At 47.2% G+C, this 26,657-nt stretch overlaps 5 protein-coding genes across 11 annotated transcripts; 3 read left to right on the plus strand and 2 right to left on the minus strand.

Annotated features, from left to right (window-relative positions):
• Positions 1-1,031: 1,031 nt before the first annotated feature.
• MESR4 (misexpression suppressor of ras 4) lies at positions 1,032-10,939 on the minus strand. Of its 4 annotated transcripts, none has more exons than XM_032437334.2 (4): positions 10,773-10,939; positions 9,741-9,804; positions 6,890-9,658; positions 1,032-6,436 (listed from the first exon to the last, which is right to left on the minus strand). In XM_032437334.2, exons 3-4 carry the CDS (start codon positions 9,639-9,641, stop codon positions 1,743-1,745), a joined length of 7,446 nt encoding a protein of 2,481 aa, XP_032293225.1. In that variant the 5' UTR covers positions 9,642-9,658; positions 9,741-9,804; positions 10,773-10,939; the 3' UTR covers positions 1,032-1,742. The 4 variants fall into 4 exon arrangements, with proteins under 4 accessions (XP_032293225.1, XP_032293224.1, XP_032293223.1 ...); XM_032437333.2 differs by having other exon boundaries at positions 10,648-10,939; XM_032437332.2 differs by having other exon boundaries at positions 9,741-9,801; positions 10,286-10,939.
• A 40-nt stretch (positions 10,940-10,979) lies between these two features.
• Positions 10,980-12,231, plus strand: RpL18A (ribosomal protein L18A). Its single transcript, XM_002049125.4, has 2 exons — positions 10,980-11,123; positions 11,585-12,231. The coding sequence occupies exons 1-2, from the start codon at positions 11,106-11,108 to the stop codon at positions 12,098-12,100; spliced, it is 534 nt and encodes a 177-aa protein (XP_002049161.1). The 5' UTR covers positions 10,980-11,105; the 3' UTR covers positions 12,101-12,231.
• A 345-nt stretch (positions 12,232-12,576) lies between these two features.
• Diap2 (Death-associated inhibitor of apoptosis 2) lies at positions 12,577-14,932 on the plus strand. Its single transcript, XM_002049124.4, has 3 exons — positions 12,577-13,146; positions 13,209-14,193; positions 14,259-14,932. The coding sequence occupies exons 1-3, from the start codon at positions 12,745-12,747 to the stop codon at positions 14,345-14,347; spliced, it is 1,476 nt and encodes a 491-aa protein (XP_002049160.1). The 5' UTR covers positions 12,577-12,744; the 3' UTR covers positions 14,348-14,932.
• Positions 14,933-15,203: 271 nt separating this feature from the next.
• Positions 15,204-15,954, minus strand: LOC6627155 (EEF1A lysine methyltransferase 2). The gene has a single exon (XM_002049123.4). The coding sequence runs from the start codon at positions 15,883-15,885 to the stop codon at positions 15,238-15,240; it is 648 nt and encodes a 215-aa protein (XP_002049159.1). The 5' UTR covers positions 15,886-15,954; the 3' UTR covers positions 15,204-15,237.
• A 395-nt stretch (positions 15,955-16,349) lies between these two features.
• bdg (sodium-dependent transporter bedraggled) lies at positions 16,350-26,657 on the plus strand. 4 transcript variants are annotated; one of them, XM_070210308.1, is made up of 8 exons: positions 16,350-16,585; positions 20,632-21,604; positions 22,815-24,085; positions 24,148-24,315; positions 24,380-24,659; positions 24,724-25,508; positions 25,572-25,810; positions 25,872-26,657. In XM_070210308.1, the coding sequence occupies exons 2-8, from the start codon at positions 20,812-20,814 to the stop codon at positions 26,404-26,406; spliced, it is 4,071 nt and encodes a 1,356-aa protein (XP_070066409.1). In that variant the 5' UTR covers positions 16,350-16,585; positions 20,632-20,811; the 3' UTR covers positions 26,407-26,657. The 4 variants fall into 4 exon arrangements, with proteins under 4 accessions (XP_070066409.1, XP_032293226.1, XP_015029505.1 ...); XM_032437335.2 differs by having other exon boundaries at positions 20,751-21,604; XM_015174019.3 differs by having other exon boundaries at positions 20,751-21,604; positions 24,151-24,315.

Below are 26,657 nucleotides of genomic sequence, written 5' to 3' on the forward strand. Positions count from 1 at the left end.
ACAATCATTTTATTGTCGTGCCTTATTTGCATTTACTTCAACATAATCAGGTGGGGCTGGGTGGTGCATTTGCATTTGAATGCTTTTACAGGATATTAAACCCAACTGCAGTTAACGCTTAGCACAATTTCGCATTTTAGCTTGAATTGGCTCTAAATTATGATATATTGATATATATATATACATCTATATTTCTCGATTCTGTCGTTTTGGCAAGTGTTGTGCATGCATAACAAATATTTTGAATTAATTCATTTTTTAATTCCTTTTAAAGCTGTTTTATATTTCATTATGCTACAATAGCTGCGCATGAGCAGGGTCTAACGAATTTGTAGCAGTTCCGGATTTCGAATAAGCTTATTTCGTTTACTCTCTTTAAGTGTTCCATATAATTGTTTGTTTTGATAAGCCCATTGACTCAATTTGTAAGTATTCATCTTGATTTTCATTCCATTAAAAATGCGTAAAATGCGTATTTTAGCTCACATTTTCCAACACTGGCGTACCCTTTATATTGCAGCTTTAGCGCCCGAGCACGGATCCGGTGGTAATATCCTACTGTTCTGTACAGCTTGTAAAATTTATAGTTGAGCTTAAGCAACCTACGTGATTATTCTGTTCTTTTTTTGGGTTACATTTTTCAACACTGGCGTTTCCGTTATATTGCAGCATTGGCGCCCGAGCAGGGATCTACTAATACAATTAGGTTTAGCTTGTTGTTAAATAATTTGTTGTGTTTGTTTGCAAATTTAAGATCTTAAGGGGCACTGTATTTTGTTTGTATTTAAGCTAGTTAAACTTTTAATATTTGAAACAGCACACATTAAGCTCATAGTTGGTCTCTTTAAGAAAGCAATAACAACTTTCCAGGGGGTCAAAAGATTGTCGCCCAAGCAGAGATCCATTGAAACGGACAAGCTCTACAGTTCCAGCAAATATTTGATAATAGTTTTAAGCTGAGCTTTATTGCATATTTTAATTTCAATTAAAACACAATATCTGCCAAATCGATGAAACACAATTAAGCTAAGTTTATGGTTCACTTATTGAATGTTTATTTCTCGCATCTCGTTTGCAATTAGACGTTGCTTTTAGTTGTTTTTTTTTTAGTTTTTCTTTTTTTTTTTTGTTTAGTTTGTTTACATATAACTAGCGATAGGTCATTAGAGTTTATCATAATCATATTTATAACTATTGATGCTGGGTTAAAGTTAAGTCTAAAGGTTTATATAGATCTTGCATGAGCTAAGTATTGTACAATTGCATACACATTTATATATATATACGATTCGTATATGCAACTCGCAAATATTTACAAAAATATAATATATATATATATATCTTTAAGTGTGTGTGTGTGTGTGTGTGTGTATTAAAGATATTTATTTAAGATTAGCTTAGTTTATGCTGCAGCCAAGTCGCGAGAGACGCCTTTGAGCCTGGGTATATATATATAATCCATAATATTATCTGCTTTTCCCTTAGCATTTACTTTAAATGTAATTATTTTTTTTTTTGTAAATCTTTCTTTTTATAGTTTTTCTTTTTTTCGTATTGATCCGAAGTTTTGGAGAGACATCGAACATTTTTTTTTTTAACATTTAATAAGCGTAATCCATTCTGTAGTGGGTGTTGTTGCTGTTTTGGGGTTTTTTTTTTTTGTTTTTGTATATGTAAAGGGTATTTAGGATTTTGTAAACCTTAACCTAGTTTATCTAGAACTATGTACACAGTTCGTCAGTTTATTTGGCCTTGACGCCCGGATAGAGGCCCTCGGAATATTTGGGCCGGCATTCGGCGCAAAACCATTTGCCCTGCGGCGCCACCATGATGCCAACGCACTCGAAATGGAACCATTCGATGAGGCAATTATCACCGTCGCAGGCAATCATCTCGGAGACCTCGTCGTAGGGACAACGGCAGTAGCAATATACCGATTCACCCTCACGGGCCAGTCGCGCCCCAGCCGGCGGTCGTATGGGATATCGTATATTATTCGCCTTGAAGTACTGCAGCGTGGCAAAGTCCGGATTTGGCAGCAGCGCTGGCGGTATCGGCTGATTGAAGGCGGTTGTCGCAGGCGGCGGCGGCGGCGGTGGCGGCGTTGGCAACGTTGCCGGCGCCACGGCCACGGGCGGCTGCTGCATCATTACGGACGGCGCCTGTATGGGCGGCAGCAGACTGGTCACATTTATCTCGGCATTCTCGTCGTCCGAGCTGCTATCGCTGCTGTCGCTGGGCGCTGCGCTGACGGGCAGCAGAGCGGGCCGTATTTTCAGTGTGGGTATGGGCGGCAGCTGCAGTTGCTCCGCCTGCGGTGTTGTCACCGTCGCTGCTGGCGTCGCCGGCTGCTGTTTGACACGCTTGGCACCGCGCCTGGCACTGGCACTGCCAGAGCCGGCTCCGCTCAGTGGCGCGCGTCTGTTGCGCTTCCGCGAGCTGCCATTGCTGTGCTGATGCGAATGCTGCTGCTGGTGAGGCTGCTGCTGCTGCTGTTGCTGGTGCTGCTGATGATGATGGTGATGATTGTGATGCTCGCCATGATTGCTGCGACTGCGCTGCTGCTTGGCCGGCGTCGGCAGATCCTCCTTGGCCCAGGTCAGCTGCGGCGGCGGCTGTGGCTTGATTAGCTGCATGCCCACCTGCAACGGGGGCGCCAGCACGCTGCTCATGTTCTCATCATCGCTCGTATAGCCATAGAATTTATTTGGACGCCTGGTGCGCTTCGAGCGCTTCAGCTGGCCATCGGCATCTGAGCAGCTGCTGCCCTCGCTCATGCGCGGCTGCCAGCTGGGCCGGTGTGTGATGGGCGTCAGCGGCGATTCCGTCAGCAGCAGCATATGTTGCTGCTGCTGCTGCTGCTGCTGTTGTTGTTGTTGCTGCTGCTGTTGCTGCGGCGTTGCTATGGCTTCTGCGAGGGCGGCGGCGCCTGGAGGTAAGCCCAGCGGCAGCTGTTGCGGCGGCACCATTTGCGGCACACCACCGGGCATCATCTTGGCCTGGCTCATCGATTTGCATGTGGATTTGCGCTCACGTTTCTTCTTCTTGTTTTTGGCCACACGCTCACGCTTGTCCGCAAACGCAGCTGCCTCCTCGGGCAGGGATGGCGTCGATGGCCGACTGTTCTCCACAATGCCATAGTTGCCATTGCCGTCCTGCGGCTGCACCTCTGTCGCTTGGGCCGAGAGCAGCGCCAGACGTTTCTGTGCCAGCATCTCGCTGGCCATTTTCTGCGGATGTGCATCGTAGAACTCCTCATCTGTGTCGGAGACGGCCGTATCAAAGTCGGATTCATTGTAGAGCGGCGCTTTGGGCGATGGCATTGCCGGACGCAGTTCTTCCTCATTGTTGCTCGTCACATTCACATATTCCTCGCTGTTGTTGTTGTTGTTGTTATTGTTGTTGAGGTTGTTCTGGGATTCCTGGATGCGTTCCGACGAGCTCTTCTTGGCCACTTTCTTGTTGGGGCTCTTAGGCGAGCTTTGCGACTCATTGTCGGAGTCATCATCGCTGCTGCTGCTGCCGCTGGAGCTGCAACTACAATTGGAGCCGCACGAGCAACTGGAGCTGTCTGAGTCTGAATTGGAACTGGAGCTGCTGGAGCTGTCGCTATCGCTGGAGGCGGCATTCGCGCTACGCTTCGACTTGTTGGGCGTCACTTGCGCTGGTTTATCGGGTGTGGGCACGGGCGTGGGCGGCGGCGTGCGCTGCATTTTGCAATAGTCATGATCGGAGCAGGCCACATGCAGTTTCGTGGGACGCAGCTGCTCTTCCGTCGGCTGCACTTCCAGGGCTTCCGGCTCCTTTTTGGCCACTGCAGCCGGCTGATTTTGCAACAGATTTTTCCATATATCTGGCACTTCTTGCGTCTCGCCAGCTCCATCTGTCGTCTCCAGCTTGGGCTTTTGCCCATCAGACATTTCCGTTTCCGTTTCCGCTTTCAGCGGCTGCTGCTTCATTGACTCCAGCTGCTGCTGCTCCAGCTTGGGCTCTGTCTCTGACTTGACCAACTCTTTATTGGGCTCCTCATTATCGCTCTCAGAGGCCGGCGATAGCATTATCCTAGGCATGTCCAGATCATCCACAGATGCACGCATGGGCAGCGTGCCATGTGCCTGGGCCTCCTGCAGTGTCCCTGTGCTGCGTCCGGCATCTGAATCGCTATCATCGCTGCTGTCCGATTCGGATAGATTGGGCGCAATCAGATTTAAGTCCTCCAGCGAGGCCTTGTTGCGCTTGGCCTTCTTGCGTCGCTTACGCGGCGTCTGCTCCTCCTTCTCCTGCTGTGCCCCCGACAGTGCTGGCTGCGTCGTTTTGTCTTTCAGTTTTCCGCCATCCACTTGATGTGCTGCCTCGGACTTGGGCGATGACATTGGCTCGTTCTCCGTCTTTAGCTGCTGGCCATTACTTTCGGGCTGCTCTGAAGCTGCGCTCGATGTGCGCTGTTCCTCTAGCTCCAGCTTGGTCAGTTGATCCTTGGACGACGACTCCTCTTCATCCTCCTCGTCGTCATCCAGCTGCTTGACCTCGTGCTGTGCCGCATGCTTCAGCAGCAGCTTACGCGAGACGAACTTCTCCTCGCACTGTTCCTCATTGCAGGCATAGCGATAATCGCCCACATGCTGGCGCTTGTGCACCTCCAGGTAGATGGCCTTACTGAATGTGAACTGGCAATGCTCGCAGGTGAATTGCGTGGCGGGCACACAGAAGTGATAGACATGACGCCAGCGTTTCTGCAGGCAGCGCTTGCAGCTGGTGCTCTCGGTGCCATGCTTCCAGAACAAATGCTTGGATATGTCCTGCTTGTTGCGATACGCAATGCCGCAGCGATAACAGAGATGCAACAGCTTGTGCTTCCACACGTGCGCCGAGAGCTTGGCCTGGGTATGGCAATCCTCCAGGCAGATATCACAGGCCTGATGCTGTTTCCGCAGATGCACCATCAGCCGGAACGCGGAGGCCAACGGCGCCGTCTCGCACAGACAGCAACGGAATTGCACATCGAATACGTTGCCCGTAGCGATGCCCGGACAGATATGGCAGAGCAGTTCACTGTAGCTAAAGAAATTCAAGCGACACATGCAGCACGTGATGTTCGTCTTAATGTGCAGCCGGCGATTGTGCGTGTAGAGCTCCTTGTGGGTGGCCGTCACATAGCGGCACTGGAAACACTCGTAGATGCGCTCGTTGAAGGGTTGGACGAAGCGTCCCTGCTCCAAGCTGCAGCAACTCATGGAATTCAAATAGTGATTGCCTTCCAGGGCGGGCAAGTAGCTCTTCAGCTTGGCGACAATGGTCTCCGCCTGCAGCTCCTCGGCCGTGATGCTGTCCACGGTGGCCGTGAAGCGATGCTGTGCGATTAGATGCAGCACCAGCTGCTTGGCATTGACAGCAATGCGCCGCGCATGGTTACAGTACAGGCAAAAGGGATAGACAGCCTTGAGGCATAGACGCCCAAAGTCCACCATTTCGAATTTGTCCAGCGGCCTGTCCAGCTGCAGCTCAACTGTGTGGGTATCCGCGCCGGCCACCTCAATGCCATCGGCGGGCGGCGGTGGTGGCGGCGGCGTTGCGCACGCCGCTGGCTCTGCGTCCAATGGCTGCTGCAGTTGCTCCGACTGCTCGGACTGTTCGGTCTGCTCCGATTGCTGCGTATTTTGCTCCTCATTAAGGCTATCATCGAGCTCCATGCACTCGCTGCCCAGCGTATCGCGACGCTGCGGCACAGACGCAGGCAACAGCTCTGCCGCTGGCTCCACCGATTCACCCGTCGGCAGCAGCTGTTCCTGCTCCTGCAGCACCTTTGGCACATGCGTCGTCTCATTTATGGGATTATTATGCGGGGATGCGGGCGGCGTTAGGGACCAGCGGCCGCGCTGCTGCTTGGCTTCAGTTGGCAGCTGATGTTGCTGCAGCTGCTGCTGCAGCTGACGCTGCTGTTGCTGCTGTTCCTGTAGCTCCCTCTTGGCCACCATGAGCGCCATGGTGCGCTCTATGTCCAATTTGGTGCGCTCAAATTCGGCCAGCACCAACGGCAGCTTTAACGCTGGCGAATCCTCATCGTCCTCCAATTCGTTTAGTGAAGCATTTGCGGGCATTGCGGGCGCCGTTTCCTGAAACGTGGACGCTGTCTCGGTGGCGGTTTCCGTGTCCTCCGATAATGATGACATGGGCTGCAATTGCTGTTGCTGTTGCTCCACTGCATCCACGGTGAGCAGCGGCATCGCACTGCTCCTGCTTTCGGATTCGGCTGCATCTGGCGCTTCTGCTGCTGCCGATGTTGCCAGCTCATCGTTGTCCTCCTCCTCGGTGTCTGTGCTGCTGAGCGCTGCGTCCACGGATTTCTGAAACTCTTTCGGCACGCGCAGCATCATCTTCGGCACCACCAGCTTGGGCGCCGCATCCTCTTGTGGCGCAACCTCAATTGGCGCTGGAACTGTTTCAATTGATTAGTTCAAATTACATTGAGCAGAGTAGTTAAATGCGAAAAGAAGCGTACAAATTGTTTTTCACACATTTTCCGCACGCATAAGTGAATTTAAAAAGTGAAAATATATACACATGCATTTCTGTTGGCTTTTTAAAGATATTTCAATTTAATGCAACAGTTGTTCAACCATTCTCATTGATCAAATTTCTGTCCGAGTCTGTCTGCGCTAACTAAATTCTCAAGTATGATCAAACCAAATTCAAAGTTTAAAGTCCAAGCAGGTTTGTGTAAATATAATCAGTGGAAGCAATGTGTTTGGGTAGAGGCCCAAGTAGGTCTATGCCAAAGTGCTCAGACAGAACTTTTAAGCGGAAAATAGATGTCAAGATCAAAAATTCAATACAAATGGCTTCTTTGTACGCTCCCTAGACATTTATGCCCATTCAGGCCTTCACTTACTGTTGTTTTCAGGCAATGCCGTTGGCTGTGCTGGCGCTTCAGGAGGCACCAACGCATCCGTCTCCATCCAGTTGGACTCGTCCTCCTGCTGATTGTTTGCCTTGGGCTGCTCTTCGGCCAACTGCTGGCTGGGCGGCTGCTTACTCTTGGCCGTCTTGCGCTTACGTCGCGCCGCCGTCTTCTTGCGACTGCTGCCGCTGTTGTTGGCGTTGGTGGCTGTGGTGCTGCTGCTATTGCGACAGCCATTGGCATGGCCAGCCTTTTGGCCGCACAGGGCGCAGGGCTGCATTAGTTCGGCGCAGTCATGATCATCGAAATGGCTGCCGCGCTCGAAGCTTGCCTGGCAATTGCAGCAGACCAGATAACGGGCGCGATCCTCTTGCGATTGCAGCGCTTGCCACGCCTCAATGTTGGCAAAATGACGCTGATCCATGTCGTGCTTGTTCTCCAGATGTAGCGACAGTTTCTCAACGCTGGCAAACACATGCGAACAGTACAGGCAAATGTAACGCTGATGCACCTCGCGCATGTGCAGAAAAAAGTTCCAGCACTGATGCACAGTGCTGCAGCGGGCGCAGCGAAAGAAGCGCTCCTTCTTGAGGGCAGTAGCAGGTGCGGGACTGGTCAAGGGCACGGCAACAGCTGCTGGCGCTGGGATAGCTGATGCAACTGCTGCTGCTGCTGCTGCTGCTGCGTCTGCTGCTGCTACTCCTGCTGTTGACTTTGTGGCTGTTTCTGCTGCTGCTGCTGCTGCCGCTTCGGTGTGTGCCTTGCATTGTGCGTAATGCGCATTTAGCTGCTGAAAATTATCAAATTTGTTTGCATTGCACTTGTAGCAGCTGAGTTGCTGTTCCACATCGCCGCTATTCGGCGCTGGCGCCTGCAGACGCTGCAACAGCAAGGACGACGTCTGTTGCTCCTCCGTCTCCACGCACTGTTGTTTGGCTGATGGTTTTGGGTTGTTGTCGCTGTCGCTGTTGCTGTTGCTGCCGCTGCGCCTGCGCTTCAATGCAAGCAACAATTGCTGATTCTTTGCCTGCTCCTGATCGTGGCTCAGCTGCGGCTGCTGCTGCTGTTTTCGCAGCTGCTGCTCGCTCTCGGGCTGATCAATGACCAGCTGCTGTGAGGTGGAGCTGACCGAGCTGCTGCTGCTGCTGCTGCGGCTGCTTCTTCTTCCGGTGTTTTGCAGCTCCAGCTGCTCTTCCTTCTCGTTATTTGCTATCACAGACTGTTGTACTGCATCTTCCAATCTCTCCTGCTCCAGCTCAGACATCGGCTGCAGTTCTTCCATTGCTGCATGTGCGCCATTTATTTTCACCTTAGGCGTCGGCGACGGCGACGGCGTCGTTGGCGTCTCCATGTTTTGCTTTTGCTTAATCAAATTATCACTTTGCTCCAATTGGTGTAAATCTGTTGCAGCTGTTTGATTACCTTCAGTTTCATCTACATCATTTTCCACCTCTACCTGCACATCTTCATCCTCAGAATCAGACTCAATCTTAATGATTTCCATGGGGGATTTGCGCTCAATTTTTGGCAACTTTGGACTGGCTTCCTCGATTTTAATTTCAGCATTAAATCCTTGTGAGGAATCCTCATCATCATCATCATCATCATCTGGTATGCTGGCAGGTGAAAGATCATTGATTTTATACACAGGCGTCGCAGCTGGTGTTGCAGGTGATGCTAGCTCCCCTTCCTTGGTTGCGTTTGCACTTGAAGCAAATTCATCTTCATCGATTTTGAATGCAGGTGACGATGCCGCCTCCTCCTCCTCCTCTTGCTCCATCTCTCCTTCGTCGTCGTTTCTTTGCACTCGGTCTAAAAAATCTTCATCGCCCTCGATTTTAATGTCGTCAGAGATCTTAAGTGCAGATGAAAACGATGATGATCTATCTTCCTCTTGCATGTGGGCAGGTGAAGATGTTTTCTCAATCACTTTTATCGTTGGTGAAACATTATCCTCTTCATCATTGGAAAAACTCTCGCCAACGACTCTGTACACAGGCGAAGATGTTTCACAAATGCTCTTCTGCTCACATGGAGAATTATCTTCGGGCATTTTAATCGCTGGCGAAGAGACATCTTCTTCATCTGACCTAATGCGTGGCAAAGGACTTTTCTCTTCAACTTTTATGTTATCGGTTAAAGTTAATTCATCATGTAGCGATCTTTCCGTATCAAATTGCATCGCAGGCGAACCCGTTGTCGCAATCTCTCCGTTCTGTTGCTCATCTGGCTTGCCGGGCGAGGAGGAGGGTTCGTCAGCAACATCATCTTTGAGCGTGGATAAAGGACTTTTCGTTTCAACTTTAATGTCGATTGGAGACTTTTGGGCGTCGAGCAATGTGGACGGCTTCTCTTCGGCATCGCCACCCTCAGCAGTATCCTCCGCGGCCTCTTCACACTCCACTTTCACAGAACTTTCGGCTGGCTGCTCAAATGACTCGTCTAGGCTGTCGGCAGTTGAAGATGTACCCTGTGCCGTCTCTTGCGAGGCTGCCGGCTCCTCCTCTGCATCTTGTCCATTCTCTAGGTGATTTTGCGCTTCATTCTGCTCAGCTACGGTTTTTAGACTAAGCTCACGTAGCGGGCTGCTGCTGTTTTTCTCCTCATTTTCCAGCTCGAACGCATTGCAGTGTTCTTCAATGTCATCCTCTTCGCTGGCTGCCGGCGTCGTTTCCGTATTGCCCGCATGGGGCTCACTGTTAGGCGTACTCTTTGTTTGTTGCTGTTCCAATGTTTCCATCATCTTTTTGCATTTATGCGCTGCCAAGGCAATAGCGATAACGAAAACAATGAGCATTATTACATGTTATCGATATATATATAAATCGATTAATCTGATTACCTTTGCATGCCGTACAGCGACGTTGTGTTTACCGTTTGCTAAGTTGAGCTTCTTTCTACAGCTGCTGTGATTCAAAAGAAAACAAAAATATAATATATTTGCATTTCGCTGCCTGATATTTTAATACGTTATTCCGTTGTATAGCGAGATAAGCGATAAAAACAGAAAACAAAAAACTAGAAGCAGCCATTTGCAGCAGCAAAACAAAAGGGAAAACGAAAATCAAATTCTTTCAATTCATTGCCGCTGCTGCTGCTGGTGGCTATTTCGCCAGCCCTGGTGCCGTACGAAGTGCGCACACAAAGCAGAATCGGATAATTGAAAATACCAAAATAAATTGCGCAAAATGTGCTGCGGAGGCGGAGGGAGCATGAAATAAGCAAAAGCAAAACTTTTGGCTATAAATAAATTTGCAAATTTTACTTTAAATATTATGCGCATAACAAATCCGTAGATGAAAATCAAAACTCATGTAATCGCAATTGTAGTAGATTTTTTTTTTCTTTCCATTTTTTGATAATTAAGCACGCGTCTGTCTCTCTTACCTGCTCGCAGTAGCAGCTGCCGGGGCGGACACGCAGCAATATTTACGCGCGCAAAACAACTATACACAGAGAGAGAGAGGTGTCACAACCACAACCGACGGCACGGACGCTCGCTGCACAACTGAGCGAGGCAAGGCAATGGAGCGCCCAGCGGAGCGGCGGCCGCGCGTTTTTCTGAACAAGAACAACACCCCTTGCCCTGCGCTCTTTTCGTCTACCTTCTTGTGTGTGGATAGGCCAGACGTCGTCGCAGTGCTTATACAATTTTTGTTTTATTTTCTAATATTTTTGCGCATTTGGCTGCGTAATAGGGGCGAAAAAAAACACGCGCTTGAATTTCACAATTATGCGTGTTTGCTTACCGCGCACAAATTTGGTTGCGCTACTAAAATTGTGAATATAGGAAATTTTTTTGCACTTCTCACATTGCGCTTTGCATTTTCTTTTTTCTCTGCTCACTATTGATGGGCTGATGTTTTGAGCTCACTTTTTGCTTAATTCGAGGGTTTGGGCCATTGGCAATTTGCTGCACGCACTATCAGTTTTGTATATGGTTTGTGTATTTACTGTTATTGTTGCTTAAAAAACGCGTGAAAAGCAAATTTTTAGCAATTTTATCGACGTTCGCAGCCATTGAACACGCGCAGAAGTCTAGCGATGCGCAATGCGTCGATAACATGGCAATAACACGCTGTGGTGACTGTCCAAAAGCAACGCTTCTCGGCAGCGTCCAAAAGCAACACTGCGTGTAAGTTTTGGGTTCAGTGTTAAAAGCATTTTGACATCTCTTTCCGTTTCCTTTTTCGCGTGAGCCGTCATCATGAGAGCCAAGGGTTTGGTTAGTATTTGCCAAAAATAAACAAAAACTAGTGTAAATTGTGCAGAAAATGTGTGCAGCAGGCAGTCAAACATAGCTGACAGCAAGTGCATTCGAGAGACTGTGTGAAAATGAGCAATTACTGTGCGAAAAACACCAAAATTAAGGCTAACCGCTGTAGTGTGGAAAATGCGGCCGTCCTGCTTTCATTAAACAGGCACTGCTGCAGAAGGCTTGCACATTTTGAGAAATTTTTAATTAAACTGAGACTTAATGTTACCACTAAGCCTATATTAAATTGAATTAATATGCATTCAAAGAACACATAACCTATACAAACAGCAACAACAACGTTTGTCCACGCGCCTGCTTGTATGCGTGCGTGCGTGCGTGTGTGTGTGTGTGTTGGACTGCCCGTTTGCCGCATTTGTTTACACAAAAAAGTAATTATTGTACTTATTAACATATTTGTTTGCTTGCAGTTGAAGGAATACGAGGTCGTTGGCCGCAAGCTGCCAAGCGAGAAGGAGCCACAGACGCCTCTGTACAAGATGCGCATCTTTGCTCCCGACAACATTGTCGCCAAATCCCGTTTCTGGTACTTTTTGCGCCAGCTGAAGAAGTTCAAGAAGACTACCGGCGAAATTGTGTCCCTGAAGCAGGTGTACGAAACATCGCCCATTAAGATCAAGAACTTTGGCATCTGGCTGCGCTACGATTCTCGTTCGGGCACACACAACATGTACCGCGAGTACCGTGACCTGACTGTGGGCGGTGCCGTTACACAGTGCTACCGTGACATGGGCGCTCGTCATCGTGCCCGTGCCCACTCCATTCAAATCATTAAGGTGGAATCGATCCCAGCCTCAAAGACGCGTCGTGTCCATGTTAAGCAGTTCCACGATTCCAAGATCAAGTTCCCATTGGTGCAACGTGTCCACCACAAGGGCAACAGGAAGCTGTTCTCGTACAGAAAGCCAAGGACCTACTTCCAGTAAGGAGTAACCCGACAACAAAATCAGCTGGCGTTAACGCACTGCGTGCGTTTTGCTCTTGGTTTTCACGTTTTTAAGCAGCAAGTCTTTCTAAGTGATTCTTTCAATAAAAATGAGTACGTTGAAGAGTACAAGGCATATTATGATTTTTATGGGCTAAATAAAGGAATAATGCAGATTTTTATATTTGCCTGTCAAACATATGTTTTTCTACCACAGCAACATGTAGTGTGACCATGTATTAAAAATATACAATTTAATACCAACTCTACTTTTAACATTTTCAGCATTTTTTCAAATAGTGAATGTTATCTAATTTGTTGCTTGTCAATGCAGAATGTTTATTAAGAGGTAGAATTTTAAATAAATCACACTTTCATTACGAGTTGCTGTGGTTTTAGAAAAAAACTAAAACTTTCAGTCACAGGTGGGCAGATGTTGCTCATCTCTATAAAATGGGTAGGCAATAATTTTAGTGCAGCGAACGGTCACACTGGCGGGCAATCAATAAACTTTATTTTCACATCAGCCAGTTGGTTTTGTTGGTTCTTTTGTTTAATTGCAGCTGAGCAAATTACATCATTGCATAGTTAAAAGCAGTGACAAAAGAACCACGCGACGCCCATCCGCATTTGTGAGTCACGAACATGACCGATCGTCGCCTGGAATTGGAAAGCGAACGATATGCGACGTTCATCGAGTGGCCAACAAATGCGCCCGTCCAGGTTGAAGATTTGGTGAAAAACGGTTTCTTTGCCACGGGCAATTGGCTGGAGGCCGAATGCAACTGGTGTCACATACGCATCGATCACTGGGAGTACGGTGATCAAGTGAGCGAGCGACATCGTCGCGCCTCGCCCATTTGCTCCATGGTATTGGCACCTAATCATTGTGGAAATGTGCCCGTGGAGCCAGCAGTCGCCGCTGGACAGAGCAGCGACTGTGAGGGCAACAGCGTCGTGGACGGCGGCAGCACACAGCAGGTTCAATGCGCTTGCCCGGATTTGCTGATCGAAGCGAATCGTCTGGAAACGTTCAAGGATTGGCCCGTTTGTATTTACCCACTAATATTGACAGGCATTGCCAACTAATCAGCTTCCTACCTTTGCAGAATCCGAATATCACACCACAGGCTTTAGCCAAGGCGGGTTTCTATTATCTCAACCAATCGGATCATGTGAGATGCGTGTGGTGCAAGGGCGTCATTGCCAAATGGGAGAAGAACGACAATGCCTTTGAGGAGCATCGACGCTTCTTTCCCAATTGTCCGCGTGTACAAATGGGTCCGTTGATTGAGTTCGCTGGCAAGGATCTGGAGGAGCTGGGCATACAGCCAACAAAGTTGCCGCAGCGCCCCCAATTTGCCTGCATGGAGGCGCGACTGCGCACGTTCAGCGACTGGCCCATTACAAATATCCAGCCCGCTGAGCCACTGGCCCAGGCGGGCTTATACTATCAGAAGATTGACGATCAGGTGCGTTGCTTTCATTGCAACATTGGCTTGCGCTCCTGGCAGAAGGAGGATGAACCCTGGCAAGAGCACGCCAAATGGTCGCCAAAATGCCAATTTGTGCTGCTCGCCAAGGGACCACAGTATGTGCAGCAGGTGCGCAAAGCGGCAGCAGCAGCCGCATCGCCAACGGCTGCCACAGCGCCACAATTACCCGTTAGCATTGGCAGCGCCATGTGCGCGCCGCCCGCCTGTGAGGCTCTGGCACTCGGCATAGATGTGGGCATTGTGCGCAGCACCATTGCCCGAAAGCTGTCCAGTTCGGGCTGTGCCTACGATACGCTCGACGATCTGTTGCATGCCATATTTGATGATGCAGGCGGCACCAGTGCCGCACTGGAAGTTACCGAGCCATCAGCGCCCATTGACTGTTCGGCCACCACGAGTAAAGCGGCAGCACTGGAGCCACCCAAGCCAGCGGTGGTTGAAGCTGCTGCTGCAGTGGAGCCTGCTGCAGTGAACAGTTCAAGTCCCAATGGCAATCTGTCGCTCGAGGAGGAGAATCGCCTGTTAAAGGATGCGCGCCTGTGCAAGGTGTGTCTGGACGAGGATGTCGGTATTGTTTTCCTGCCCTGCGGACATTTGGGTAAGTGCTAAATCCAATCTTCGAGTACATCTGAACTAAACGAATCTGTTTCTCACTGCTCGCAGCCACCTGTAACAATTGCGCGCCCAGCGTCTCCAAATGTCCCATGTGTCGTGCGGATATTAAAGGATTTGTGCGCACCTTTCTCTCTTGAAGCAATGTCCTTAATTGAAAGACCCTAGCATAATTCATGTCTACTATGTACTTGTAACGCCCAAGCAACCGTTCGGGATGGTGGTGGGCGTGGCTATCAGCTATCAGCTGTTTATCGTTTGCTAACTGGTAGTTAACGCACTTGAAATGTTCATTGTTTCTGTGCATCAAATGTGTAAGCGTATTGTGTGAGCTTTTATTTAAAAGAAATCATCTCAACTGTTTAGAATACCCTAGCAGCACAGCTATGACTAACGGAACATATATAGATCGAAATGGGCTTATTGATTTTAAAACATTGAACCCTATTAAATATTTACAAATGTCACGAACAGCCAAAATTCTATTGTTATTCTTAGACATAGTTCGTTAGTTCGCCCAGTTTCTATTTTCATATCATTTACAAGCTAGTTGAAACATATACTTAACATGCTGTTTGCCTGCAAGGGTATTTATAGAGTTCGGCTGCACGAATTCACCACAGCTGTCTATTTCTTGTTAATCATTGTGTTATTAGTCCGCTGATTTATTGCAGTACACCAAAATGGAACAACAATAATAAATAAATATATATATAAATGTTAAATATACCCCCCGCCCCCTCTCTCGCATTATCATTGTGCATGCAGTTACATTTACAGATAAGAGTGCTGCCCAGTCAGTGTGTTTTTAAGTGCAACCTTCATGAAAGGCTTAAGAGCCAGTGTTGCCAAGTCAGCTTAATTCTAGCTAGACTTAGCTACTTAGCATCAGCTACTCTTTGGCATCACTCAACCTTATTTGTAATCAGTAAAATTAGCCATTTCTAGCTATTTTTAGCGACAATTGCCAACACTGTTAATAACCTTCTGACTGTGTTAGTGTTGGTAAAAAATGCATTTGATTTATTGTTCATTTTTTCTTAAACACTACGGAGGTAACCACATTGCCCACCTTGCCGCCAAATTTGAATGTGGGCGTGGGTATGGTGCAATATTTGACAAAAAGATGCTCGAAGCTCTGCAGCAACTCGTCCTCCGTCCAGTTGCAGGAGGTGATAACGAACAGGCTGTTCTTGTCGTGCAGCAACTGTGCGACAGTGGCCAGATAATTTGTACGCTGCTCCTTGGGATTGTCTGGGCACAGGCTGACCGCATCGTAGGTGCCCTTGTCGTGGACAATGGCGTAGGTGCCCAGCGTTGGGCAAACGTTCTGGGTCAAATCCGCGACATCGTAACTGATGTTCAGCGCTTGATCCTTGGCTATGCCCTTGGCCAGCTCAATTGCCTTGGGTGAGTAGTCAACGCCTGTGAGCTGTGTGAATCCCTCGTTGGCCAGAGCGATCAGGAACATACCATTGCCGCAGCCCAAGTCGAGCACACGTGCTGTTTGTTTATTGAGGGTCTCCTGCTTCAGCAGCCAGTCTACAATGCGCTGTTGAGAGTCCTCGTCAAACCAGATTTCACCCACATCGCCGTGGCTTTTGTAGTTTTTGATTTCTCGCGTGTAGCTGGTTTCCCAGTACTCCTTTGTGCCCAACTCGGAACCCTCTAATTCCATTTTAATTTATTTTATATTTTGTGCGGCAAACAGAGGTGCATGGAACAGCTGTTCAATAACAGCGGCTGCATTTTAACATTCTGGTTACATGCTGCTAATGACGACAGCTGTTAGCGATTTTAAGTCGATGATGAAGCTTATCGATCACTAATTTTACAATCTTGCATTTTGAAAATATTTTGTATCAATAAAAAGAGAGACAGCTTACGATCTAAGCTTATTTGTCGTTAAACAATTTGTGAGTTGCACCATTTTACCACAATTATAAAAAATTAACGATTTAAGTTGGCAGCCACTGTTAAGTGCGTCTAAAAAATGTATTATCGATAGGCAATAACATTAGTAACCAACAGTTTGGGGAATATTGCACTGTAAAGTAACATAATTTCTGACAGTTTTAGTTGCACTGCTAGCGCTTCTAGTGTTATATTAGCTGTTATATTGTTGTTATATTTGTTTGTCAAACTCGTCAGTTGGCTGTTTCTTGACGAAGCGGACGTGTCTCGCGCGTTCCGATCTTGAAATGAATTCAAAAAAAAAGTGCGCACAATAATTATTTTGTTTAGTCAAGTTGAAGTTTGTACGTACCGGGCACAACAACAACGCAAAGAATTGTGGCAGATAAATTTAGAAGAAATCAAGATACAAGATACCAAATACGCGCGCTCGTTTATGTGTTTATGTGTATATGTGTGCGTGTGTGAGTATTACATGTATATACATATTTGTGTGCGTGTGTGCATTATGCTAACTGCTGCTACTAAGTATGCGAGCGCAAGCGAGATAGTGAGTGAGAGTTAGAGTGCAACATTGTGATTGTGTGGCAAGAAGAAGCAAAAGAAGCAGCAGCAACGCCAACGCGCTCCCCTTTCAATTGCATTTGTATTTGTGCGATTGCTGGTGCCTGTTACTCTTGATACGTTTCGTAAGTTGACGCTACGAAAAAAAAAAAATATCTTCCAAAAATTTTGTACTGGCCGCGTTTTCGTTTCGAAATAAGCACAATACACACGCACACACACACGCACACGAATCTCTCTATCAGCATATGCGTGTGTATGTATCGGGTGTGTGTGTGTGTGTGTACAACTCTTGCTTAATTGAGGATCCAACATCGTGTGGTTGCGTATTCTTTTCTTTAACGGCAGGTTTTTAGTGTCAAACGTCAGGTGGCGCCAGCAACTCAGTATGACCAATCCCCAAGGTATTCCCCCAAAAACTGCTAAGCTTGTGCCGAAAAAACAAAAAAATCAACAGCTCAGCAAATTTAGTTTTTGTTGTGCTTTTAGGTTGCCATAAGAACAGTTATATTTCATACAAATGGGACGCGCTCATCGGTCAGGGCTGTGTGTGTGTGTGTGTGTGTGTGTGTTTGTTTTACAAAAAGTATTTCAACAACGCAGTAGCAGCGCAGCGATTCCCGTTATAACGTTGGCATACATATGTACGTGTGTGTGTGTGTATGTAAATAAATAATAAATTCCGCGTTCTCACATTGTATATACATTTGTATGTGTGTGTGTTAGTGCACTCTTCTGTTTTTCAATTGCTTAGCAATTGGCAAACGCTGGCTGCGACCCGGCGCATTACTTAAATATTGATCTTAATTGCAATTGCAATACGAAATGTGTTTGCCAGCGTTGCCACGCTATTACTCATGCATGCAGTTGACGCCCGTTTCCAGCTCCAACCCCCTGCCGTCGTGTACTCCCTGTTGTTTTCTCGTGTCTGCAGTGGTTGTTGCCCATTAATAAACAAAAAAAAAAAAAGAAAAGGAAATGGTACATAAAAAACGTGCAAAGCATGCATGCATTTTTCTTGCAATATTTTTTTCTGTTAACATAATAATAATAGACGCTCATTTTGCAGTTAGTACCAGTTTTGTTGCACACCGACACATAAATACAGTGTTAAACAGTTAAACAAAACTCTCGCTATTTGTTGCAGCAGCAGCAGCAGCATCCAGTGTTGGTAGAAGTTGCAAAGTAAAGAAAACAGCTAGAAAAGGCTAAGAATATGTAAGCACATTGCTAGCAATTGCCATCTGTATTTGTAGTCAATGTAAATATTAATAGCGGGTGTTACCCGTCCAAGTTTTCCATTATTAAAATATTAAAATATTTTTCTACCATTTCGTGCCACGTACTCCATTGGCAAATAAATTAAAATATTCGCCTACTACCTCAGGCCACGTTACACAACATTGTGTATTTTCCGCATTCCGTGAATCATTTTATAACAATTTTAAAAAGTTTAAGTCGATTGAATATAACAAAAAAAAAAGGTTGGGTAAAGACTTTTCGAATACTTTAATAGATTTGTATCGTCGAAAAACGATTTCTGTACGTTCGTTTGACGCGCAATTTTCCACCTTTGAGGTAGATTTTCCCCCATCCCCGAAACACGTAAACACTTAATTTTTGCACCAAGTTTTTAAACAAAGTTTGAATTCGTTCGCATAATAATGAAATTTGTCACATGCAGGCGTCCACAAATTTTCCACACTTAGAGAAATTTTTAAAAACAAAGTACAGTAAAATTGTAACGAAAAGGAAAGTTATAAAAAGCCAGATTCCATTTGGACTTTTAGCTAAAAATAGCCAAAATGGCAACTTTTGAAAACTAAGTACAGTAAAATTGTAACGAAAAGGAAAGTTTAGTTTATAAAAAGCCAGATTCCATTTGGACTTTTAGCTAGAAATAGCCAAAATGGCAACTTTTAAAAATTAAGTACAGTAAAATTGTAACGAAAAGGAAAGTTTAGTTTATAAAAAGCCAGATTCCTGGATAATGCCATTTGGACTTTTAGCTAGAAATAGCCAAAATGGCAACTTGCTGCCAGCAGCATCATGATCAAATGACGTGTGTTGCGGTCTTACTCTCTCGCTCTCTCTCTCTCTTTGACGCTCGCTCTAGCTGTTGCGGTGCGTGCGTTAGTGTGTGAATGGTTGTGTCTGTGTATTAATCGCAGCGTCTCAACCCGTTGATTAACTAGTTTTATTTGATTTTTGCTGAATGTCAATTTCATTGTAAATTGCAAGTGGCTGTGGCATTTTTGCAACAACAACAAAAAAAAAACAAGTTGCAGCTGGGGCTTGGGGTGTTTACCATTTTTGCATGAAGGTCAAGTGCCTGCATATACCCCACCCCGCTGTTAAAGTTTTTCGTGTGGCAGCACTAATTGCTGATTGCTTTGTTTACATTTACTCGACATTTCGGTATTCGCATTCGCATACGAAACGGGAGCGAAATTTAACGGTAGGTAGGCCATCTTTAAGAGTGAAGAGGAGGAGGAGGAGAAGCAGCAGAAGGAGGCTACTGCCGCATGCAGCTTTTTGTGTGTGAATTTGCGATCAATGGCAGCTGTTCGCTAAATAATTTGACCTCTTGAGTCAACAATTAATATATACAGCTGCTGCTGCTGCTTGATTCTATTAGCTTAAATAGGAGGGTAGGTTCACACAAAAGGCCTCATTGCAATTGTGTGTTAAAAGCTGAGATCTCTCTGTGCTCCGTTTGCAGGCTGACTTTATTTCGTGTCTCTGTGTATGTGTGTGTGTGTGTTCAAATTTTATGGCCACACTGGCAGCGACAAAAACTCTGAGAAGGTCACGGTTATATATGTATACAAAAAAATATACTGAAACGACAAGAAAACCAGACTTGAAACTCTTGTATTTGCTGCTGCTGCTGCTGCTGGTGCTATGAGAGAAGACATTTGCTTTAATCGAGGTAACGTGCCAACGATCGCGATCTCGCTGCTCTAGACAAATACAACTGCAAATATATGTATGTGTATATGTATATGTGAAGCTGTGTATGTATATGTAATACACACACACACACACACACAGAGATTTTGGCACACACGCAAACAAGCCACTCCCTTTTAGCAATAATCAGCAGCAATATATACTATTTTATCGATATATATATATATATATATATTTACCTGCACAAAAGTTATTAACGGAAGTACATTCACCTGATCAGTTGAATGAACACGCGCCGCGCTGCTTCATTTTTTACTTCTACTTTTTATTTATTTTTCTCTTTATTTTCCATTTGTATGTGTATGTGTGCATTATTTTGCTATTTACGGCTGTCACAATTTATGGACAGCTGTTTGTATTGCTTGCTACCTGTCGCCTAGGGTCCACTCACGTGCAAACATATCATAAAGCTGTAAGCACGCGCTTGTTTGCATTTGATTGCACTTGGCTATCATGCGAAGAAAACAATTTAAATGAAAAAAAAAAAAAACACCAATCAGGCGTTCAGGTGTTAAGGCTTGAGCTGAGCTTTGTTGGCGCTGCGCCTGTGATTTATCACGAGTCGCAGTCACAAGTCGCTAAACTTGAGCTATTCAAGGCTTGCGTTATGGAGTTAAAACCTTTTTTTTTTGTTCATGCATGAACAGTTTTTGTATTACTTAATTAATTATATATATTTTAGTGCAAAAATTCCAAATATGCCAATAATATTTAACATTTATAACAGCTGTTACAGCTGTAATAGTCACTGCTGTCTCGCTCACGCTCATCTCTAACAGAACCTGCAAAACCTGACCTGCCGCAATTCGTTGCTGACCAACTGTTTGTTTGTTTATTCGCAGGATTATAACTGTCGATCAGTCAATAAACTCAAGTCGCGCTCAAACGTTAGTTTATTTAAGGCTAAAGTTGCAAAATGTTAATTTATTGTATGCATTAATTTTATTTAACATCTTATGTTATTCCCTTACAGCTGTTAATGCTGTAACAGTCACTGTTCTCTCGCTCACGCGCATCTCTAGCAGAACTTGCCAAACCTGACCTACCACAATTGGCTGCTTACCAACACTGCGTCCGCTTGTTTATTTACAGGATTTGAATTGTCATTTTGCAGCACTGACCCAAAGAACAGCTGAACGGCAATGCGAGCAATATGAACGGCAAAGAACAAGCAGCAGGCCGGGAATTCAAGCGCAATTCAAATGCCTACGCAAGTTTGCCAGCAACGATAACAACTAAAGAGAAACGCATACAGAAGCAACAACAGCAGCAGCAGCAACAACAACAAGAATCGTTACGCGAACCCGAACGATATGGACTCTCGCACAGTTTGTCCAGCGAATCGATGAAACAGGCCTGCGACTATTACGACGACGAACCCAGCGATGAGGATCTGATTGAGATACAGCAAACACCGCAAAGTTTTTATCAGCAGCAGCAGCAGCAGCAGCATCCGCTTAGCTTTAAGATGCCACTGTCTCTGGACGATGAGCGCGACGTTCTGTTCTGTGACGTAAACCAGGAGCCGCCCTTGAGTACGCCCATCAAACAGGCAGCGGTTGTGCCGGACGAGGCGCTCAGTGTACTAAACGAGCTGGATGCCATACTGGATGTGCATGGCGCATCACAGCTCAATGGCAACTGCAACTCCAACTGCGACACCCCATCGTCAGGCTCCGACGATGACAAGGTTGAGGATTATCTAATGGACTTGGACAACTATCTGGAGCAGCTAGACAAAGAGGATCCACTGGCCATTGCCCATGGTCCAGCTGGTCTAACGCGAGAGCCACGCACACGCACCCTGCCGCTGAGCCGCAAGCGTCGGCAGCAGCACAAACAGTCACCAGAGAATGCAGCGCATCCGGCTCAGGATTGCGAGTTCCAGCGTGGCCATCAGTTGCGGAAAACCTTTAGCTGTGGCCTGCCGCCAATCAGCACCAAAGGTAACTAAACTAACCAAAACGGCGCATGAACTCAGCTGTGACGGAACGGTGTGATTCGATCAGCTGACGGAACTTGTTTAAGATACAAAATTAATGAGTCATGTTTCGGACGGATGGACAGTTTGATTAGAAAGCTTTAGCCATGTTGGAAAGGAAGTAGGCAAAAGAATTGCGGCTAAAACAGTTTCAGTTCCATGTGAAATCTCTTAACCAAACCGATTCTCAGAGAAGCAACTAGAATATAAATTTGATAGAGCTATGAAAGCAGTTCTATTAAACATGACTTAATTGATTGCTTGGTTATTTGTTCTATTAATTCAAGTATTTAGAGCTTAATTCAATCGAAATAGTTTTATTGCAGCGCAAAAGTCAAATTAACACGTCAGAAAAATTGTGCTCAGAGTGCCGAAAATTAAATACGCTTGCAGACAAAAAGTATTTTACTATTTTCTCAGATATTCTAGATCTTATTTATATCAAATAATAAGCTGTGCTCAAGCGTAAGCTGAAATTCGATTCTGCAACTGGGTACGCAACACGTTTACGATAAATATCCATTACAGCTTCGTTGTGTAACTGTGCATGGCGAGCGTCGGACTGGCAAGCGTGAGGTTGCCGGTTCAAATGCAGCAAGCGGCTTTGCAGTGTTGTATTATCAATACTTTAAATTCGACCCGGGCAACGCCGGGTTATCTCTAATACAAATTGTAATTTGAGAGATTTGTAGAAAGCAAAAAGAAAAGTTTGCCCAACATTTTTGAGCTTAAGTTCCTATGACAGCCATATGATATAGAGGCATATATAATATGATGTACGGCCGACTTTGACATATAAATAACTGTGTCAAGTTTTAACAGAATAGATAACAATAAAAAAAGGCAGACTTTATGGTTTTGTAAAACTGTCAGCTTCAATGCGAGTTACAAGTTTCATGAATTAATTATAATACCCTGTGCAAGAGCATATTAGAGCTGTATAATTAAACAGTTCGCTGGCGCTGTTTAATTTGTCTGGCCATTAAATGTGTTTAAACAAGTTTTATGAACTACTTTGCATGCCATTTATCAGACTGAAGCCGAGCCGAGAATTTCGCGCGGCTCACAAGAAAATCTCGTGCATTAGTGAAAGTCGTGCCGAAACATAAACTCATTAACAATTGGCCTATGTTTAGATTCTTTCTGCGTGACTCACATTTTGTATTTGCTTGCAGCCGTCTCGAATGCATCACTGGAGCCGGGCGCCATTACGGCTGCCCAGGTGGATGTTTGGAGGCGTCAGTCAATGGGGCGCGCCCTGGAGCAGGCTGACGAAACCAAAGTTACGTCGGCGGAGGAGCGAACTGAGCAGGCGTCGGCGTCGCCGTATGCTGACACGCTGCGTGTGCAGCTGCCCAGCGAGATGCGGCAGAGCGATTGCCAGCCCGCCGCGGAGTCGGAGTTGGAGTCGCAGCGACAGGAACGCGCACTGGAAATGCTCACCGAGGCGCACATCTTTGACAATCTGCTGCAGAACGAGCAGCGCACGGCGCGCGCTGTCAGCGAACAGCTGGAGCAGCGACCGCGCCAGTACGGTCGTCGTCTCGAGGGGCATCCGTCCATGAGTCCGGCGCGCGGCCTGATCGCATCGCCGCTCAGCCGGCCGCAGAGCGCACCAGCGCAGACGCAGCGACGCGAGTCCCCGACTCTGGAGACGCCCACGCATGCCATGATGACCACACTGTGCTCGGAGCAGAGCTCGGCGCGTTCCTCGCGCATACCCAGTCCCGTGTCGCTGGCCAGCAGCAGCAACAACGGCAGCAGCAGCAGCAGCAGCGACAGCTCCACAGTTAGCACCGCGGCCGATCTGGATCAATTGGAGCTGGCGCAAACCCAGACGACCATCTGCAGTGCCAGCAGCAGCAACGGCGGCAGCAGCACCACACCGCTGGAGCCGCAGCTGCTGTTGCAGGAGAAGTGCGGCTTCAATAGCCAGTGGCCGCATGCCGCCAGTCGCACCCTGGCGCTGATGGGTTGCACCCTGGGCGTGTTCAATCTGTGCCGCTTTGCGGTGCTCACCATCAATTATGGTGGCAATTTTCTGCTTCAGTTTCTGTTGCTCTCCATCATCTTTGGCATACCGTTGTTCTGGCTGCAGATGTGCCTGGGCGCCAAAATTAAGGCGGGCCCGGTTTCCATGTGGAAAATAAGTCCCATCTGCTCCGGTGTGGGCATTGCTCTGGTCATGGTTCAGTGTTTTCTGGCCATCTATTCAACCGTTTCGGTCGCCTGGATTCTTGTCTATCTGCGCGATGTGTTTCCCACGCCCACGCGCAACGTTTATCGCTGGCAGGAGCTGGCCTTTCCCTATCGCTACGATGCGGCCAACGATACGGGCAATCTGACACACACAGTTGCCGAATATTTCAATATTGTGGTGCTGCAGCGTCTGCATCTGGCCAAGCATCCGGATGCCAGCGGCATGCGCTTCCATGTCAATGATCGGGTAGGTAGTCTCAAGTCCGGTGTCCAGTCTTTCCATAATCGGCTAATCTCGCTTCTCTTCAGCAGCTGGCGTTCTACTTGGCGCTCATCTGGGCGGCCGTCTTTCTCATACTCTGCAAGGGCCTGAAGTCGCTGGGCAAGTTAACCTTTCTGATCAACACGTTGCCATTGCTGGCCCTCATCGCTGTTACCGGCAAGTTTGTCAGCGTCGTGGATCCAGCCAGCTTACAGGTGCGTCTGCTACACTCAAGCAATAGTTTAAGTTCGATATTCCCTTTATTTTTGCTCCTTTCAGAACGTGTTTGCAGCCAGCGACTTTGACGAGTTTCTGGTGAACTCGAATACATGGACCGCGGCCACACAGGAGACGTTTCTGACTTGGGGTCTGCTGGGCGCCTCGGTGATAGCCATCACCAGTCGCACTCATGCCAGCGCCAGCAAAGCGACGCTGCGACGCGATGCCATACTCCTGGTGCTGCTGACGCTGCTCGGCTTGAGCCTGGTGGCGCTGATGGCGCTCTGCTGTGCACAGATACTGCGCCAACATGGCTATATCTATGTGCCCGGCTCGTTTGGTATGCAACCGATGACTGCCACTTTTAGTTTCGGCTTTAAAACAATAATTGTTGCAACTTACAGAGACGCCGGATTGTTATACGTCCGTGTATTCGCTGCAGGCGCACACGAATCCGCAGCTGTTGTCGTATCCGCGTGCGCTGGTGCCGCACTATTCCTCGTTTCTGGGCGAGACCTATCGCCGCAACAAGACCATATTGCATATCGAGAGCGGCTTTCAGGCGTTGCGCTTCATCACGGAACTTTTACCAGCCGTCCTGTCGCTGGCCAGCGATGTCATCTCATGGATCTGGGCGGCTGTTGCCTTTGGCATGTTCGCGGGCTTCGGCCTTGCCCAGCTGTGCGTCATGTGGAAGCCCATATCGAGTGCGCTGGGCAACTCGACAAGCTCGGTGCTGCTCAGCTGCGTCACCGGGCTGCTGTTGAGCATACCGTTTGCCACCGAGATGGGCATATCCATATTGTATTATGTGGACTTTTTGCTTGGCGGCTCTTGGTTTGTACCCATCATTTGGGCAGCGCAAATCTTTGGCGTCTTTCTCATACGCGGTCGCCCCTACAATGGTGACGATCTGGTCAACGATTTGCGCATGTGCGGCTCAATGTCCGCATTCTTGGCGCTCTCCTGGAATGTACTGCTGCCCATTGGACTGATAACGCTCTCAGTGATTGACTACAAGGCCTCGCTGTCCAATCAATTCTATTACTGGCGCGGCAAGTCCTACTTCAGCTACTGGAGCCGCAAAATGGGCAGCCTCATACAAATTGGCATTGTGCTCATCATACCCGTCACGGCCATTGTGCAGATCTATCGCTACTTGACCAACGGCCCACCGGATATACTCGAGGTGCGTGTTATCCATTAGCGAACTTAATTTTATTTATCATCATATTTTCTTGTTCGCTTTTAGCGCATTCAACATTTGTATCGTCCGCCTCAGGAGGGCGATGAGCCGCTTCGTCCATCTTCAGCGCGCCAAAGGACCGCACAGGCGCGTCGCAATGCGGCCACGCAGCAGCAGGAGACTGTACAACATGATGTACAGAATGATGCGCCGCCCAAGTACACGCCGCCACCTTCCTATACAACGGCCACGGGTGCGCGTCTGGCCAAATTGTTGCGCCAGAGCATACGACGCAGTGTGCGCAGGTAAAGCTAAATATTTAGTTATAAAAAAATTCGTAAGAATTAATGTATATTATTATTTTAGAGTTCTCGGCGATTCGTCTAGTCGCACACGTCCCATACTCTCTTTGGACACTGAGTCGCCTTCGCCAGCCGCACCGCCCGATTATCTGAGCATACTAACGGATCCTTCGTGTTCGGGCGCGGGTGGAGGTGCGGCCGGTGCTTCATCCGCTGCCAGCAGCAGTCCCGAATCCATTGAGATTGGCCAGCGTCCGGCTGGCTATGCGCAGCGCTCACAGTCGCTGGGCCGCAAGCTGCAGCGACCCGCCTCGGCGACGTCCACGCTGGAGCAGCAGCAGCAGCAGCCGCAGCGTCCATATACGGCCGAGGATGTGGTGACCATATTGCGGTCCTCAGTGCGACATCGGCCGCCACCACGGCAGGGTGTTGGCATTGCCACAACGCTGCCCCGTCCGCCTGCCATGTCCACCCATTTGGAGGATGCCTCATTCCGTTCGATTGAGAATCTGGTGCTCAATGCGGAGCCGCCGGATCAGACGCCCGGTGTCGGCGATGCGGAGCAGTGTGCGCAAAATAATAATACATCTGTGATTTAATGACTAATATCAAATCGTACATATAATACACACACACACACACACACATACATATATATATATATACATATATATGAGTAATTCTACTGATGATCACATATCTGCTTGCTTTTTTAGACTTGATTAGCGCTAGTTATAAACGAATACTATTTTGTAGCTATATTAAATAATAATTATGTTATAATAAAAAACTAATTAGTATTTGACGACGACAACAAAAATAAAATATTTTCTGAGTAAAATCTGTAAAA

This window comes from Drosophila virilis, chromosome 5 (genome assembly GCF_030788295.1).
Source record: "Drosophila virilis strain 15010-1051.87 chromosome 5, Dvir_AGI_RSII-ME, whole genome shotgun sequence".
Taxonomy (NCBI): Eukaryota; Metazoa; Arthropoda; class Insecta; order Diptera; family Drosophilidae; genus Drosophila; species Drosophila virilis.